Source organism: Alligator sinensis, unplaced genomic scaffold (assembly GCF_000455745.1).
Source record: "Alligator sinensis unplaced genomic scaffold, ASM45574v1 scaffold910_1, whole genome shotgun sequence".
Classification (NCBI taxonomy): domain Eukaryota; kingdom Metazoa; phylum Chordata; order Crocodylia; family Alligatoridae; genus Alligator; species Alligator sinensis.
In genome coordinates, this window is record NW_005842748.1 from 579851 (window position 1) to 598844 (window position 18994).

Genomic DNA, 18994 nt, shown 5'->3' on the forward strand with positions numbered 1-18994 from the left:
CTTCCCTCTGCCCCCGTCCCTTTCCCTCCATTTATGAGCTGGAAAAATCCAGAGATCTGAGGGTTGGATCAGGAGATCGCGAGTTGGAGTTATTTTGACTTTGAAATCTTGAGTCTCGCAATGTTTTTGCAACAGTTGGCATTACTGGGAATCTTACCTGCCCCTGCTCCACCCCTGCTCCGATCCCACACACCCACCCACTCTGCCCAGCTCTGAGGGGCCCCCCAAAGCACAGGGCCCCAGGGCTGATTTGCCCCCCACTAGGGATGGCCCTGCATGGGGTTGTGCCTGTCCAGCTCCCTATAGCTGGGCTGCACAAGGCTGCCTCTGCCATGGAAAAGACTCCTACAGGAGAGGGGGCCATACCGTCACTCCTCCCCTCTTCCCCTCCAAAGTCAGTACCCAGGGCTGGTTCCCCCACTCACAGAACCCTAGTTACACTGCAGGAAAGTATGACTAACCTAATTTCCACATTTACTTAGCAAACAGAACACTCCAGTATATATAGTACTTCAGAGGTCAGAGAGATGGGGCGCCAGTGGGGAGAACTCAGTTAATTTATGGCAGAGCAGTGTAAATCAGACATGGAATTCAGCCCTTTGATGTGGGTAAAGTTATCAGCACTAACTCTCTGGCTGTGCGAGGTTATCTCCCATGCATTATAATGTTGCAAAGTCAGTCGCTTGTTTCCTTCGCAAGCAGAAAAAGATACTCCTGAAATGGAGACATGTATTTTGAGTTTAGTTAGTACAGCACACAGGAGCTTGTGTGCTCTGTCCATCAGAGCTGGCAGGCTGATGACATCAGGAAGCTATGAGTGTCCCACAGCTGCTTAGTGTCCTCCAGATCATGTATCTCCTTGAAAAAAGGGGCCTGGGGTTAGAGGAGAGAAGGAAGAGGAGGAGGTTACAAGTGAAGCAAGTTATCAAAATGGCCATTTACAACTAGAAGCTGCTAAACTACTAGGACAGTCCTGGTCTTGTAAGTCCTTCTACACAGAGACTAGCTGCAAATGTTGGGCAGCTTCTTTGCAGCTAAACATACTCTCATCTGTGCTTGCCAGGACGAGCCAACTGTTCACTGCTCTAGAATGGTGCCCAGTGCTTCGTTAGGCCAAATGAAAAGAAAAGGTGCCACGTGCATTTGATCTGTCCCTTCATGAACATGGATGTCAGTTGAACAAGAAAACAACAATAAGCTGTCATGTTACTAAGTGTAGATCCCGACTGCAGATGTGGCAGTAATAGCTGTGTGATAAATGCAGTTTATCAGGCACCTCTGAATGCCTCACCTGCATGCTGCCCACTAATCCCTCTCTGCTGGGACTTCTTACATTCCAAACCTCAGAGCAGCTTCAAACAGCTGCTGCCTCTTTTCTTTCTTTCTTTCTTTTCCTCCATTCTTCTTTAACACCATGTTAGAAAAATGCTTAATTCTTTCTCTGAGAAGCAAACCTTTCCCTCTGAAATGAGTCTGACTTAGAGCACAGGATAGACAATATTCTGTACTGTAGACAGTGGTAACTTTAAAGCCTGGTATCCTATGACCTGTGATGAGGACCTTCATCATGTCAGAAATGGGAGAGCTTCCCTTTTCAACTAGGAGAGCATTTGCTTCTAATCTTGATAAAATCTGAGAAAATGAACCTTAAAATCATAGTATTATTATGCATAGATTGCCTTAGTTAGAGCATTTGCAGTGGTTTCTAAAATAGATTTGTCATTACTGATCCCTGAACCCAACAGGAGTCTTGTATTGACCACGCTGGACTTTAGGTTTTGGCCACACACCCTTATTCTTGTGAATAGTTCTTACTCAAAGAAACAGCGCTAAGAAACAAAACAATCTCTAAGAATAAAGCTCTGAAGGAGGAGGTGGAGAGGCATGGTTGTATAGGTGGAGAGATTTGAAAAATAGTTCTAATTTATTTTATTTATACTCCATCTTTATTTATTTATATAACGTTTATTTATACCTAAACATTTCCAAAAATAGCTTTCTGTATATCTGGTAGATGCAGAGTACATGATGCCATTGGATGCAGTCACCCTAAATCCTTATGCTGGCAAAATTCATTTGTGGCTTCCCTATTTATGGGTAACATTAGAACTACTCTACTTCAGACTGATAAACTTTTGGCCATATATAATAATGCAGATGGTTCTATTGTACATTGTATACATTGGGGTTTTTTCTGTAAACTTTTTTATATATTTCTTTTAAAAATTTGTTTCAATTTACTTTGAACATGTGAAAAATGGTGGAGGAATTAAGAGAAGCAGGATTTGAGAAACTGAAGCAGGATTATGAGAAAATTACATTGAATTTTTCCAAATCTCTAGAGAGGTTTGGTTCAAATTAAAGTAAAAATTAGTGAAGAATGCCCTTGTATTGGAATATGTTCATCTATAACCAGAAGAAACAGGGGCTATTTACAAGTCTGGCATCAAAAATAAATGGGAAAGTCCCATTTAAAATACCAAAATGAAATGGACTTTTGTCTAGTGGTGAAGCAAAAGAAAAATGACCTTGTAATAGGACTGAAGGAGTGACAAAAGGCATTTTATTCCTGTGTCTGTTATATTTTTTGTGCATGCCTGCAGGCAGGCTGTTATCGGTCTAATAGTATAAATTCTTATTAGTGAACATAACAGTTAATACTGTATTCAATCTCAGTGAATTTTGTGGTAGTTTTTTCAGAATCAGGCTTACTGCTTAAACTTTCAGTATTTGCCACAGGGAGGGAGGAAGGTGTCCTATGTTAGGAACAAGAGCATGGGTGATCAGAAAAGGTCACCTGATACTTGGGCAAAGACCAGGGGCCAGGTTCTCAGCGAGACAAGAGTCAGAAGCCAGCGTCAGGGTGAACCAGAACTCAGTGTCAAGGCCAGGTTAAACCAGGAGTCAGAGCCAGGGTATGCTAGAGTTGGAGTCAGGATATGCCAAGACTCATAGCTGGATGTTACCAGGAGTTAGAACCAGAATCAGGAGCCAGAGCCAAGTCAGAATGAGTTAAGAATCTGAGCCAGAGATCCAATACGTGAAGCTAGAAGATACAGAGAGGTCAGGAGCAAGTGCCTAAGTCTTTGCCTGAACAGAGTACTGCGAGCTAGGCCTATCTTTTAAAGGCTGGAGTGGATAGGACCTATTGTTTGTGGCCTCAGGGGGTTAACCACCCTGACTGCCCCTGGGCCTAGAGCACTGATCCTGGCACGCTGCAGATGGCACCTGCTTCCCTGCAGCCTCAGGGGATGCATTGACCTGATTCTATGATTGGAACTGGGTGAGACCATGACTGTGATTTGGCCTAATTACAGCCTGAGGTTACTGGTCTGTTTGGGAGTAGCACTGAGGGAGTGGAAAAGCAGCCACCACTGGTGGAGACTCCCCATCCAGGATGGGTAGGTGTGGTGGAGGCACAACGTTGGCTTTTCCCCAGTCTTTCCCAAGCTTACCGGCTAGCATAGCTGGGCTGACATGAAGGGGGATGTAAACTGAGCCACTTAAAGGGCAGGTGGAAGGAAACATAAGCAGGAATTGAAATATGACTTTCTTAGTCCAAATCCAGTGCTGAGTCTGCTCCTGGGGCAGCGTAATATGCTTTGTCTTATTTCAGGCTTGTGGTAACTGTCCTAGCCCCCTCTAACATTTAGGTTTTCCATTTGTACAGTGCAGAGAATACTTGCATCAGGGCTTTTACAAGGGTGACTTCATTTAAATTTGCAAAGCGCTTATGCTCATCTAGAAACAGAAACATAAAGTATCATTAGGTGATCAGAAGCGCTTTGCCTTCCTGCTCTCATCACTTATAATGACTCTTTTCAGTGCTTCTTCTTGATTGACATGATAAGCAAGGTGGGGAGAGGAGAGAGGGACAGGATCTAGCTACCATATTAAGCACGCTGGCCTTACTATTTTTACTCTTAGCGCATTAAAGGTGACCTCACTCGTCCCCCACCCCCTCCCTGCTAACAGAGAAGACTTCCATAACAAACAAAGCTCTGACTGCAGAACAGATCTACAGTGTGGATTATCTGCTCGTTTGAAGTGAAATTTAGCTGGTCTTAATCAGAAATCTAACCGCATCAGGTTCACATTAGCTGATGCCGAGGTAGTAGTTTCACACAATGACATGGTAGCAATTAAGCCAGTTGCTACTGGTTCTTACCCTAGGGTACTACTTTGTTTTGTTCCTTACAGATTAGTGGAACTGCCCTAGTTTCCACATAGCTTTCTTTCCTGCAGACCCTGGTTTTTTCATGTCGAACCCTCCGGGACCACTTATTAGACCACACAAATTGTAATTATTTCCCAAACAGGCAGACAGTGTTCCGGATCTGCAGCTTGGTCAGTAAGAGGAATGTTATGAATCTGAAACAAGGAAGGGATTTCACTAAAACTGAAGGAGGCTAAAAACTACACAAACATGGGAATGAAATAATTTCAAACCTCAGGAACATAGGACAAAACATCATTCCAAAAAAAATAATTAATTTTTAGTTCATGTTGGAAGGGAGGAAGAAAGTTCCTCTGAGCCTCCCTTCGTTTCCTCCTTAACATTCCCCAACATCTGCAAAGTCACAGACCTCATCTACACTTTACTCAAAATCATGCCAGGGGACCCAATTATATCACGTTTGTGCCTTAACATGGTTCCATTTTTCACAAGACTCAGGGCCTAAATACGTTTTTAAGAATCAGGATAAATCCATGAGATGCAAGAAATGATTGCATATATCCGACATTAGGAAATAACACTGATTTGTATAAGAAAGGCTAAAGGCCAGCTATGCAAGTTCCAGTTGATTAAGGATAACACATACCCATGCAATTACCTGAGCTAAAACTGAGGTTCCTAGCACTGGGAAAAGAACCAATTCTGTTCCCAGGATGGATTTTGCTGCATGTGACACTTTCCCAGCTGCCAGCACACATGCCTCCATGTGCCAACTATCTTTTCTTAAATAAACCTATGTGTTGTAGACACTGTAATGAAAAGGCTGCTGTCCATTACTTTCAAGAGTTCCCTCCTACAATATTCTGAGGCAGTCATGCAGTAGAGGATCTTATTCCAAATTCATTGTGTTTCTTTTAGAATTTGCATCAGCAAGAGTAAATTATTCTCATGAGAGTTGGGTGGCTAAATCCATGGAAATATAGGTGAATGTGTCATTCTAGTGAAGTTCCATAGCAATATTCTACCAAGTTCTAACACCAAGTACAAAAACATATAATGAGGAAAACTAGGCACATCTGCAGGTGCAATTAATGCAACTGAATTTTCTGCATAGAAAATTCAGGTGCATTAAACTGTTCCTGGATATGCATTTCAATGTGCACCCATTAGGAGCAAATTTGCTCCCGATGGGAGCAGTTCAGTCTAGGGCTGCTCCTGCCCTTCTCTCTCCCCCTGCAGCAGCCAGGAAGAGCTCCAGGTTCCCCTGGGTGCCAGCTCTGGGCTGACAGGGGGCACAGGGGCCAACTCTGATCTCTGTGGGGTGGGGGAGAGCTCTCCTGGCTATAGGGCAGCTGCCTCCCAACCATGTGGAGATCAGGACCCAGTCTAGTGGGGTGATTGCTACATGGCTGGGAGACAGCTCCCCTGCAGCCAGGATAGCTCTCCATCACTCCACAGAGATTGGGGCTTAGCCAGGCAGCAGTGACTAATTTAATGTGCAGTAGTTGATGCACATGTGTAGATGGTAACATTTCACTGTGGATTAGATTAATCTAATGTGCAGTAGTGCATCTTGTGTAGCCACATCCACTATGGCTCTCATATATCAAATAAAAGTTTGCATCTGAGTCAAAGTCACTGTGAAGCAGACATGAGATCTTGGTGTTGGCTTGTCGCATCATGATGATAACTTACCACATCACACTGGAAACATCACCATGGTAGGATACAATATCACTAGGTCATGATAGAACTTCGTAATATGATGACAGTGTATTGGCCCAAACATATTTTGAGTCATTTCTATTGATGGGTACAAAACATCTAACTCGGAACTGCCTCTTGATAATCTGGACTGTCAGTAACCCCAGTGTAGCCCTCTTGTCCGTTGAAGGTTGTACTAATTGCAAGCCAAGTGGCTCAAGCTAAAGTTTCAGGACTTAAAAAATGACATGTGGTATATGCTGTGAGCTCATGAGCAGTTACAAGCGGTCAGAATATGGTGGGGGGGAAGGAAAGAGACTTCTCTGCTCCACAGACCTGTATTTAAAATGGAAACACAGCTCACTAAGAGCTGCTGAACACCTATTGCTTTTTAAAAGATAAATACGAATACCAGCTGGAGAAAGAACTAGACTCTCAAACCCAGTGAAGATGTCTTTGTACCACTCAGGTGGCATAATAGTTGTAAGCCAGCCATATATTGTCACTGGAGAGTTTCCCTGGTACAGGTAGCCTCTGCTGTCACCTCTGTGCCTTCCACGAGTCCTGTTCCTCACCGTTCTGGTACAGGGAACGTGTCCGGAACCAAGTTTGGGGAGCCGGGGTTGCGCAAATCCATCATTAATATAAAATACTTTAGTCTCTGTACTATGGTAGCATAACCTGCAACTGTGTTGCAACAAAGTTCACTTGTGTCTGGTTGGCGTTCAGCTAACTGACACTCCTAAGTCCCCATGGTACAAGAGGAAAAACGGCTCTGTTAGCCATAGATATTTCTAGACTGCTCACCCAGGAGGTGTGATTGCAGCATGGGCAGGCCTATGCAATTTAGCTTCAATCTAGTTAGCACTGCTGACACTAGTAGTGAAGCATGGGCTTCAGCATTGGTTAACTACCTGAGAAAGTACCCAGGGCTCCTGCCTGGTGGGAGCATGCACTGAAGCCAGCATGGTTGAGTCCTTACTGGTATTGATAATCACCCTCAGTAGGTTAAAGCTAGCTCTGGTATGCCTACAGACTCTTCAGTCACAATACCTCAGCACAGCTTAGACAGTCACAATGATGTGGCTTCCTTTCCTGCTTTCTCTGTAGGATCTTGCAGTCTACCAGGAGTGGTTATTTTTATTCTCTTTGTCTTACAGTATTTTACTTATGAAATGTAATTGTGAAAGACCTTTATACTGCCCCTTCAGGAGAATGGGCGTGTGTGTTGAGAGACTTAATTAATAACATAATGATTAAGGATTTTAATTCCATTCATTCCCCAACAGAAGGAAAAATGAGTCATGTAACTCTAAAACTGTGCTACTCCAGTTAATGCCTCAAAATCCACATAGAAAGATAACTCTTACCCAGTGTCAGATCAGACACCGGATTTCTATGCAGAGTAACAAATGCCAAGGAGGCATCAAACAAATAAAATCTTAATGTTTCTGGAAAATGGTATCCCCTAACAAAAGAGGAACAACATTTTTTGCAGTTTTCTGAAAGATTAAAACAATATGCTCAAGTATCTGAGAGTTCAAAGGTGGCACCATATTGTTTAAGAAAAGGAACAGTTGTTATATGCATTCTGCAGGTGTCAAACTTATGGCCTATGGCCCAGATCCAGCTGCAGTGCCATTTCCTTCGGCCCACAGTACTCTTGGTGAGCGTAGGATTCAGGACCTGCCATAGTATGTGGAGCTATAAGGTGCCTTTGGGGATAGCCTTCAGTGGCAGGGGTGCAAGTGACAACAACACACTTGCTGTTTGCCCAACACAATGCCGCTTGTCCCATCACTGCTGCCACTTGTCCTGCTGCTGCCAGATTTAGATCTGGCCCATGAGTACCTCTGCAGTCCAGATCCCGTCTAGGGAGTGGGGTGAATGTGACCCCTGGATTAAGCCATTCCTGCATTTAGTTTTTGTGGTTTGCCTGCTCAGAGATCAATAATCAAGGCTTCTAGACATAGTTAGCCAGGGGGTTGCAATATGCCAACCACATTGTTCCTTTTTGTGGCTCCTACATCCTAACTGAGACAAAGTAATACCATCTTCCCATATGTTCGTTCTTTTCTTTAAAGTTTTTCAGAACTACTTATTTAAATTATAGATACAAATTTCCTATTAGTAAAATATTTTATTTTTGAAGGAGCATAGCAATGAAGATGATGATATCTATTTTTAAGCCACAAGATTAATATTCCTCCAAGGTAATATTGACTTTGGCTTTACCACAGTCAATATTTACCTCTCAGGTAAATAAATCTTGATGTCAACCAAAACCTGAGGTCAATATTGGCTTTCTGTAACCCAGAAAGGTACAGAATAATGATCAAACACTCCACTTTACTGGATAATACTTGAACACTTCATTTGCATAGTTTCAAATGAATGATATGTTCTGCATCCTTACATGAGAAAATGCTAGATCAAATAATCCTGACAAACTTCAGCATTATTACACATCTAAACTTCTGTAAACCCAACAGTCTGACACGTACAGTGGAAAAATTCCCTCAGTCTCAGAAACAATCTGTAAGTGACTGATTAACTGTCTAATCTAGTTCATCATTGTAATGTCCAAGTGCCTTCCAAGAACAGAAACAGCACTCTCCTCTCTCTCTTTAATTCTTCCTAAACAGTCTATGGGGGAAATAATTTGAGAGTTTAAACTGGATTTTTGTTTATGCATGTGTATGAGTAAGCAGATGTATTGCACTATGAATAAATGAATTGTGTAAAAGGCTCATTTGAAATGATCAGCTTTGAGTATTGTTCTGAAATTGGTGGGGTTCTGTGCTCATTCCTATGTCTTGCGGGAGCGAGTTTCACAGCCCGTGTCCAGATCTTTGAAAGGTCTGTCTCCTGAACTTACAAGCCTCTCCTGTTGGTTGACAATTGACTTGTTCCAGGAGAATGTGGCTGTTATGGCAAATCATGGCCATGAAAGGGGTACAGCTCTCTGAGGTGACAGTCACCTGAATATTAGGCCTGACACCATGAACAGGTCTCTGGATTAAATGAGGAACCACTACAGAAGGAAAAGCATTAAGGTGATGTATTTACAAGTGACCCATGTTACTAAGCTGAAAGCTTACATTTTGTCCCAGCTGGAGCCTTTCAAATTATGGGGCTTAATTCCTAAAAATAAATAATCAGTCACAATAATCTACTGCCAAAAATTCATACCCTTAGAGTTGGTCTTGATGAAACATTGTAATTGTTATGGCATCGGTAGCACAGTGAGTTGGCTTTTCTAGATGATTTTTCCTCTGGTTCAGATTTACTTGTGCAAATAGGGTGGTGGTCTTAGAAAACCTGTAAGGGATATCTGAACACGTCACACTCACTACTTCCTCTGGTACAGTCTGGTTTGATTAGTAATCTCTCTGAGAAGCCAGTGGCTGGAACACTTAGGTAATTATGCTACACCAGCACAATAAACAATAAATAATAATTACTGGTGTCAGTGGAAAAGTACAGGTGTAAAAGATTACAGATTGTGTGAAGTTACTAATACTTCTACTACTTTTTGCTATTTGTATTTGGCTTTTTAACCTCCCACATACAGAAAACAAGTTAACATTTCAACAATGTTTTTAGCCCTTTTAATGCCTTCTACATGTACTGCTACCTGATGAAAGGAGAGCATTGCTGAAAACTATTCAGGAGCATTTTACCAAAGAAACAAATATGGAGGCAAGTCAGGGATACTTATTAGACACATTAATGCCATCACCTTCCCTATTTCTTCAGCATGACTTCTCCTTTTGTCTACCCATTTCCTTCTGCAGAATATTCTGCAAGAAAGCATAAGCTGGAAATAGATTAAAGGTTATACTGCCCTTTCCTAACTGGTATATTTGGCCATTAGTGGTGTGTTACACTGCCTCTAAGACGGAGATTACTAAACTGTGGTCCATGGACAGATAGAGATCCAAAGGTACCTGCTGGTAGTTTTACTATGTTGGTTTCTTTTCTTTGTTTTCAGCTCTTAATTTCATTACAACTTTGTTCTCAAGGGCACAATATGACTCTTATATTACTTTCCTACATAAGTATCTGTAGTTGCTACAAGGATGCTTTGTGCTCACAGGCAGGAGAAATAGTCTGTGAGAACATGAACAGGAAGTGAGGTGTTATAGAGAACATTGAGGGCCTAGAAAATGGATCACTTTTATGATTCTTATAAACTGCTGCGAACATTACCTGGCCTGATGCTGGGTCCTTAGCTGGTCTACATCTTTTACAAAGCCAGGTGACCTACTGTCTCAGCGAGCTCTATACTGCATGATGGGAGACATAGTCCAGCTAGGGTGCTCATAGGAGAGAAGAGCATGATTTCTCCTGGACATTGGAGATGGGGAATGTAGGGACCAAGTCTTGGTTTGGGCCAAAACCAAGCGCTGATCTAGAAGGGGTGTGGTGATATGGTCTCACTTCTGTTTGGCTGTGCTGTACATGAGCTTGCAGTGTAGGGTTTTTCTGGAACTCCTAGGGGTGGACACTGCAGTGGGGAGAGAAGGAAGGGGGAAGAGTAAACTGCAGCAGTGTTCACTCCCTGGACTCTGAAACTGAGAAAGCAGTGACTCCAGCCAGATCCCTTCCTGATCAACCAGTGAGCTCAGATCTCACTGTTCACATGGAGCTCTGGCAGGAGCCCACGTTGACTAGGTAGTGAGCTAAGAGCTCACAACACATGCACAGTACAGCCAAAGCCCTGTTCCTGCTATTGGCCAAGGCTACTAAATACTGGTTTAAATTGTCCACTCTGAATTGAGATTCATTCAACTATACTGATTACACAAAACATAGCACCAGTGGAGTCAATCACTATATTGCTATTGAGGCCAATGGAAGTCTTCCCTTTTATACAAGCTGGGCACATCTACACAAGATACTACTGAGCAGTGCTTACTGCACGTGTATTTAGTACTTGAATAAGCAAGTACTAAATAAATGTGCAAAACCCGGAGTTACTGTGTAGGAGTGCCGGCAAACAAAGTGACACTACTGCACAATAGCCTAATAATACTGTGCAGTAGTGTATTAGCACTGTTAGTGCTGTGATGTACTACTGTGCAGTATCATTTGGCTACTGTCCAGTTAGCATCTCGTGTAGACGTGCCCACTGAGACCTATGTTTGTACAGGCTGCAATGCAGAAAATAATGAAAATAATTTGAGGATTGTTTGCTGCAGATTTAAAATTTTCAGAAACACTTAAAACGTGTGTGTGGGAGGGGTGGGGGTCAGGGGAGGTGGAAGGAGGGCTTAACTCAGGAATCTAAGTTAATAAACAAATCATAAACCTCTACTATAAACATCCTCATGCATTGATGTAAAGTCATGTAACCAGTAATTGCTCTTCAAGGCTAGGAGTTAAAAGTAAATGTCCTGTCATGATTTCTCTCTCTCATTTCTTAGTGTGTGGTGCTTCCTATGAAAACTTATTGATAGGATCTGATAAAAAATGCTATTTGGGTTAATGTAAAGAGCTAAATGAAGCTGAGAAAAAATTTTTTTTTGATGCAAGAAAGTCTGTGCCTTTCCAGCGCACTAGTTTTCGACAATCAGTACTTCTCTTGTGGGAGGGAACAGCGTGCGTGCATGTGTGTGTGCGTGTGTGCATGTGTATGCGTGAAGGGGGAAGGGAGTCAGGCTGAAAGTAAAGCAAAGAGTTAGTTGTTCAGATTGCCCAGATCCCTCCAGGAAGTGATCTTTCTGCTTTTACTCTAGACACACGCCTCTCAGCTAGCCAGCAGCTCTAACTAATTAGCACACGTGATGAGCATAGGAAACAAAGATACAAACAATAGTAGCGTGGGAACGCAGTGTAAACTGCAATTACATAACCCCCCCCAATCAAAAAATAAATAAATAAATAAAGGCCGCTGACAATAAAGCAGCTAGCATGGGAAGCCGTACAAACTGTGCTGAGCAGAGGTGAAGATCAGTGTTTGCTGGCTGAGCCACAGCGGCTATTATTTTCCTTCCATACTTCAAGTATATTGAGGCTGCTTCTTTCCCTTTTGTTCAGTGTTGGGGCACAACAGAAAAATGTGTTTTGGGAATTCCAGCACTTGCCAGGTCATGGAGGAGGTCATTCAACTTTTGTTGGGAGAGAGGCAGAAGAAGAAAGAGGGCAATCAAATATCCTCCTTGAGACAGCTTACAAGCACATGTCCCATGCTGTCAGGATGAGAGACTCCAGTGTGACTTGCAGCTTGTTGTCAAGCTGAATACATTTGCTTTACGTTATATATGTGAGAAGTGGTCACCACTTCCCTTGCAGATCAGAGCCTTAAGACATATTATAACAGAGCTATTGTGTGGGGTTAAGCACTGCTCGTTTGTCAGTGTTTGCACTTGCTTTAGAGCAATGTTATTAATAATGACTATCTAGATATTTATGCAAAGATCTTCATCATGGTATCTGAGCAGTCAGAATGTACTATACGGGTAATCACATCATGGCACTTTGTAACAAGTAATTGTGCACAGGCTGACTCTCTTAACTACCTTAGTGTAAACCAGGAAGGAGGGCCTGGCTAGACAGGAAAATTGACTAACCTAGCTATTTTGGAACAATTATTGTGCTGTAGCTATTCTAGTATAACTCAGCTATTATGAAAGAAGGTTGTGCTGGAGACTATTTTATAATAAAAGGGATTATTCCAAAAGAATTATTTCAGTTTCAAAGCACAGTAAAAAAAAGTCTTCTCTATTTCTAAGAAAAGTGTTCACAGGCAGAGTTACTCAAGAACAGCAACAGAGGCATAATTATTTTGGAATGATTATGTCAGTTGCCTCCTCTGTGTAGACAAGTCTTAATTCACTGAAGTCAATTGAGTTATACTGGTGTATAAGTAGTACAAAGCCACACTGGAATCACTTGACCAGTTGGAAAACTACCTTCATTCTCCCTGCAGATTTCCATTGTACTGACTGCATTTTGATAGTTCAGTTTTAACACCTGCAAACCGAGAAAAATAATTCTGTGCTACAGACATCATTTTTACAAGCACAAGGTTTCTAAAATTACAGCATTCAACTAAGTTTAGTTTCTGACCCAGCTATGGCAAAATTATTTTACTATTTTAATTTAATTGGAGATTCTTCAGGGTCTTGAGTATAGGTAGGGGCATCAGATAGTTGTTGGTGCTGGGGCTTGAGTTTGATGTGTGATAAGAGGGCTCAGTGGTGAAGACACTGATTTTGAAATGCCTAGGCTTTATGGAATCACATATTCAAATGCAGAACAATCAAATGTAACCTTTTATTTTTCTAAATTAACTAAAAATGACTGAGTTCCTTGTCGTGGGTGACTGGAAACCAATTGAGTTATTTTGTCAGAGTCTCCAACATGACCCCTCAGTGAAGGTTGTGATGGCTGTCCCACACTCCTTTCAAAAGACAGGGTTAACTCTGGTCTCATTCATTAAGTTTCCCTCTGTGCCCCATTACTCTGTAGTGTGCTGCACATTACTTTTGTTCCCTATAACTGCCATCACCATAGAAGTGCCTAGACTGTAGTGCAGGGGTCAGCAACCCATGACATATGATGCCATTTTGCTCAGCACACCACAGCCAGCCCAGGCTTTGGGCACCTGCTGCTGGTCATGGAGCCCAAGCTGCTTGCAGCAGGGAGGCTGCAAGCCTTGCTATAAGCATCCCAGGCTCCATGGCAGGCAGCAGCTGCCCAGAGCCCAGGCAGGCTGTGCCAGGCATCCGTGAAGCTGAAAACAGTTGTACCAAGCTCTGGCCAGGCTCTGTGGCAGTGGTGGCTGCATATGTGCCTTGCAGCACACAGCAGGAGAGGGACCAGGGTTGTACTGCCCCAGGCCCCTTCCCAACCAGGCACCCAAAACTTAAAGCTGCTGCTGCCATGCAACCCAGACAATGCCTGGTGCAGCTGTTTGCAGCCTCCTGGCTGCCTGCCACAGCTGGCCTGGGCTCTGGGCAGCAGGCAGGCTGCAAACAGCTGCATCAGGGTCTGGAGCCCTAGTACTGGCTTAATGCGACTGGCTGCACATGCACCTTGGGGCACATGGTGGGGAAGGGGCTGGAGCAGCACAAACCTGGCCCCTCCCCCACAGTCTGGCCAGAGGCGCACATGTACCTACTGCCACCAGTGAGGTTTGGACCCCTCACAGCTCCCCTGCCATCTGTCTCTGGCACGCTAATCTGAGGTGTGGGTCAAGGTTGGGGTGTTTTTGGCACTCTGGCAAAAATGTTGCTGACTCCTGCTCTAGTGGGACTTCACATACAGGCAGTCCTTGACTTGCAATGTTTCGAGTTACCACGTTTATAAATTGACACCCTGTTTCAACTTTATGACATCAGTTTCGACTTTACAATGCTTGATCTGATGCGACGCCACACCAGTGAACAAGTTCTCTGTGTCGCTCGCTCATCTCCCTGGAGAACATCTGTCCAAACTTCCTTGAATGCTTTCTTTAAGAAAGCAGAGAAGACTCCAGAAAAACCTGCAGCCAAGACTCCTGAGAAGACTCCAGCCAAGAACCCTTCAAATAGTCCAACCAAGAGCCTTTAGAAAAGTAAAGCAAAGTCACCTCAAAGAAGTCCTTTCAAATCAATATGATTGCTATTTACAATATAAATACATTCATGTATCAATATTCATCTATAATTGATTGAGTACAACATTCTGGGGTATTTTTGGTGAAAATAGGGTATTGGGTCTTGGTTCAGGAACCAGTCCTCATTTATAACAGTGTTTCTTATGAGAAAATTGGTTCTGAGTTGCAACGTTTTGACTTAAGACGCGGTTTTCAGGAACCAATTGTGTCGTAAGTCCAAGGACTGCCTGTACATAGTTCATGAAAGGCTTTAAGTTCCTTCAAGCTGAAAGATGCTATGTAAATGTGAACTATCACAGAAACAAACCTAAATAAGGCTTCCCTACGCATCCAGACATGCCCAGTCTTTGTGATCCTGGGCTTCTCTGCACAACAAAGATCAAAGAGGATTTGTTCCAAAAACTAATAAAATATTACAAGGCTTTGCTTTGGCCCAAACTTCATTTTCTAACAGCATACGGGTAGGCTTAAGTTTTGCTTTTATTTGTACTAAATTAAACTTTAAGAAGCTCGCTAATAAAAATAACCATAACACTTTTGCTTTTGGCTAGCAATTGCCAAAAAGGCAGGTGAAATATCATCTATGCTGTACACTAGCATAACTTTTTCCTAGTATGTAAGGTTCCTCCTACCTCCCCCCTGCTCAGCTGCATTTCCCCTCCCCTTTGCCACCTCCCCCAACCTTCCTCAGGTCCTGAAGGGTTTGTCAGCATGCAAAACCTGCTCTTTACACCTCTGACATGGTCATGGGATTGGAGGGTTTCTTGTAGCCATGATGGTCCAGGGTGCTTTGTGTCTGAAGCTTGTCTAACATTTCTTCCAACTATAGAGTTGGTTCAGTAAAAGAAATCACAAAGCCTCAGATTAAATATCAGAAAATTTAAACAGGCATTGCATTAATGGCAATAGAAGGTGTAGAAGTTGCTCTCCACTTGGCAGGAAGGAGTGAAACATGTATTTTATAATCTTAGTGGCAGAGGAAACTCCAGGCTTTGTCTCGTAAACTTTGGAGCAGGGACCATCTTCTTGCTTGCCACTACAAAAAACAGCATATTTTAAGCACTAGGGTAGTATTAGTAATTGTGCAAATGTGCAAGGGAAAGATATCAGAGCTTTCCTTGAAGTAATCTTAGGGGTGTGTCAGTAAGTCACAAGGACAAGAAGGTTCCTGGTTAAGAATTTGGTTCAGTTCTATTGTGCCAAGGTGTTGCAGATGTATAAGATGTTTCATCTATGTTCAGAGAGGAAAAAACCGCCAAGAAAAATAAATTAATTCTGAGAAAGATGACATCTACAGTTCAGATACACAACCCCACGTTACATCGCAATCTGCCATAGAAGCCACACTGGACAATAATAACAAATAACCAGGGGTGTAAAGAATCTGCTAACACCGTGAAGGTCCTTCTTGGGCAGATTTTACCTATGTTTGACACACAGCTGAGAGTTTTGCCTACTCCTATAATTTGGCAACACTTGTAGGGGCTGTCATGCCAATGAAGTGTTAGCTGAAGTAAGCTCACTGAGTGTTCTTACACAGAGCATTAAGAGCATGTTAAAGAGCATTAAGGTAGAAATGAAACAGTTGGGACTTAGGAAATTCCAGAATTAAGTTTTGTCCTAAAGCCTTAATTTGGTCCCCTTCTCTCTCTGTGCATCATGATGCAATCTGGAATTACATGACTGCATACTATTTTTTCAACGGGTCCTATACCTCATCCAGGGCACAGGACGAACTGTTCTCTAGGGATGAACCAAGGATGTGGAATGGAGGAAGTTGTTGTCATAAGGCTCCTGCTCATCTGTTTCAGAAGTTTGAAAGTGGGTAGCGGGTGAGCCAGGGGGCTGAAGGAGATGACAGGAGGGTCTCATAGTGGGAAGTGGGTTAACTATTTAGCCTAATCCCATGCTATGTTGTGTAGTTTTATTAAAGTGGTTATTGGACAGCTGTATTACCTATCTTCCTTGCCCTTGCCATTTTAAAAGACAAACATACAGAAAATGTCATATTTTGATGTGAGGTTTACACACCTCTAAACCTGTGCAATGTAATGAAATAAAGTACTCCAGCAAAATGTCAATTAGGTAATAACTCACTTTCAAAACACAGAAGACACATGTAAACAGTCTTTATTCTGACTGGTGAACAGTTACCTGCTCTCACAGCCCTACTGAAATGATTGGGATAATTGTTTCTTATCCATCTTAGATAATGATATAGCTCCTAAAACCATAGTAACCAAGCACCTCCTATTTTAATGTAGTTATTCTCACAATCCCTGCCACAATAGGTAAGTACTGTTATCCCACATGTAGCACTGAGAAGCCGAGACTTAGTCACACAAAATGTATAGCAAGATGGGGAAAAGAACCTACATTTAGTTGCAAGGCAAGTGGCCCAAATAGCACACCAGTTTCTGTAGCCTAGCTGCTCATCAGCTAAATATGGGGTTCACAGTCTGCATGTAGTGAGGCATATCCTACTAAACCTGACAGGTTTAGGCACATGATTCATGGGATTGGAGCCTGGTATAAGATGAATCTAAAGATCACACAAAATCTTTGCAATCTTCTAGAAGAGAAAAGTCTCCATTGCTGTCATTGGATGCTGAAACCCTGTTTTTGCTTAGTAACAGCATTAAACAAAATAAGACTTAAAGTCCATTTAGCAGCACAGGCTTTGTAACGCAGGATTTGTGTTTACAATGAGAACTTCAATATGAAATTTTATTCCATTCTTTGCCAACTTGAAGCTGATGTTGAATTTAAAAATGACTTGGTGAATTGGACGTCACTAAAACTGCATTTCAATTTCAAATTCTAACCAGCAGGTGTATATATACCTGTAGTATTGACTGGCTCCAAAAAATCTGCAGATACAGAGTATCTCCCTAGACAAAACTTAGGTGATTCATAATTAGCACCCAAACCAAACTTCCGGACTGGATCCACTTGACCTCAGGGGAGTGTTGATTTGTACTTTGCTTCAAGGATATGCCTGATAAAAATGCCTTAACTTCATAGCAAGGACTAAAGCTCATGTTAAATCCTTCTGACTCCTTTTCATTGACTTTCATTGACTTCTCATTGTTTCCAGGAAAGTGTTTTTAAACAGCAATAGTTGCTCTGAAAAGGAGCATGTTCAGAATGCAGTATGTGAGGAAAAATGCAACAGGCTGAGTGGCAAACTCTTGAAAAGCTGGTGCTGTGGTTCGGTATGCTCTAGGGGTTTAACATTTTCAACTGGCTGCAATGTGAGTGCCACAGCCACTGACTGAATTAGGAAAAGTAACCAGGGTAACAGTGAGTTTCCGGGATTACTCTTCAAAGCAGTCACTTCCTTGGGAGAGGAGACCTAAAGGGAGGGGTTCTGAGTTAATTTAGCGCACACACTAGAACAAGGGTCAGCAGTGGCAGGTCTTTGCTGAAGAGAAGCCTCCCGCAGTAATAAACAACTCCCTTTCAGTGCTATTTTGACTAGTCTCAGAATAGCCTAAGGAGGCACAAAACAGAGCAGAACCCAGGGAAAGGACACAAAAAAATTATGCAGACTTGCTCACATTGGTAATTGCGATCAAGCATTCTCAGACATTTTCAGTCAGAGCCTTAGGCTTCCCCTGCAGCCTTATCCTACCCATCCAGAGGATGATCTTGGGAGAAAGGGGATAGGGGTTGAGCTGCCTCAATGCTCTGGCAATCCGCAGATGCTGAAACTGCCCCTTGGGGCCACAGTGGAAAATCAGACAGATGCAGACCCTAAGGATTAGGGCCAGCTTGGCATCAGAAGGGCATATTAAGTGATTTAAAAGTAGTTTTGATGTCTACTCCGCTTGGTCCTGTGCCTAGTTGGACTGGAGCACCCAGACAGCTCATCCTTTAACATTTCTTATCCTATTATGGCAGCTGATAGCCATCTGCAGTTACTTACACTCAAGCCCACCTACACACTGACTGTCTGTTTCTGTAAATCATTTTTAGGAAACCAGTGACCAGAAAGAATCTGAAAGCATGTTTGGAAGTTGTCTGGCCTTGTAGGTCAATACAAGGAACTATGCATGAGGAGTACGGGCTGCATTTTAAAAGCCTGTATGGAAATCTAAGTGGCCAAATGTCTGTGCAGACACAATTCATGCTTCGCTCAAAATAATTTATTTCAAAGGTGCAAAGGAGACAGTATTCTATATGAAATAATCACCTGCAAATGTATTTGAAACTCCTCATCCTCTGATTTCAGGCAGCTGCATAGGCTGCGAGCCAAGAGGAGAACATAGTTAAATGTGGCTTCCATTGCACTTGACCTTTTAAAGCTGAAATGGCCCAATGCCTCCTTCTCACTTTGTTTAAAGCCCAATCTGCTTTCAATCTTGTAAAAGCAAAGTTCACGGATGGAGAAATTTTATGACAAAAAATGTAAATGCTTGAAAAATGGATTTAATGGAAATGCTGACGCAAGCTCAAATGCAGCGCTGCCAAAAGGCCAGATTAATAACAAATCATTCTTGGGAAGA

At 42.5% G+C, this 18994-nt stretch overlaps 1 protein-coding gene across 1 annotated transcript in view; it reads left to right on the forward strand.

The window, feature by feature from the left end:
• The first annotated feature begins 16235 nt into the window (after positions 1-16235).
• Positions 16236-18994, forward strand: part of HEY1 (hes related family bHLH transcription factor with YRPW motif 1) — an 8360-nt gene continuing 5601 nt past the window's right edge. Inside the window, exons 1-2 of the mRNA XM_025216574.1 lie at positions 16236-16318; positions 17584-17701. Of these exons, the coding sequence (XP_025072359.1) occupies positions 16236-16318; positions 17584-17701 (201 nt within the window). The remainder of the gene's footprint in view (positions 16319-17583; positions 17702-18994) is intronic.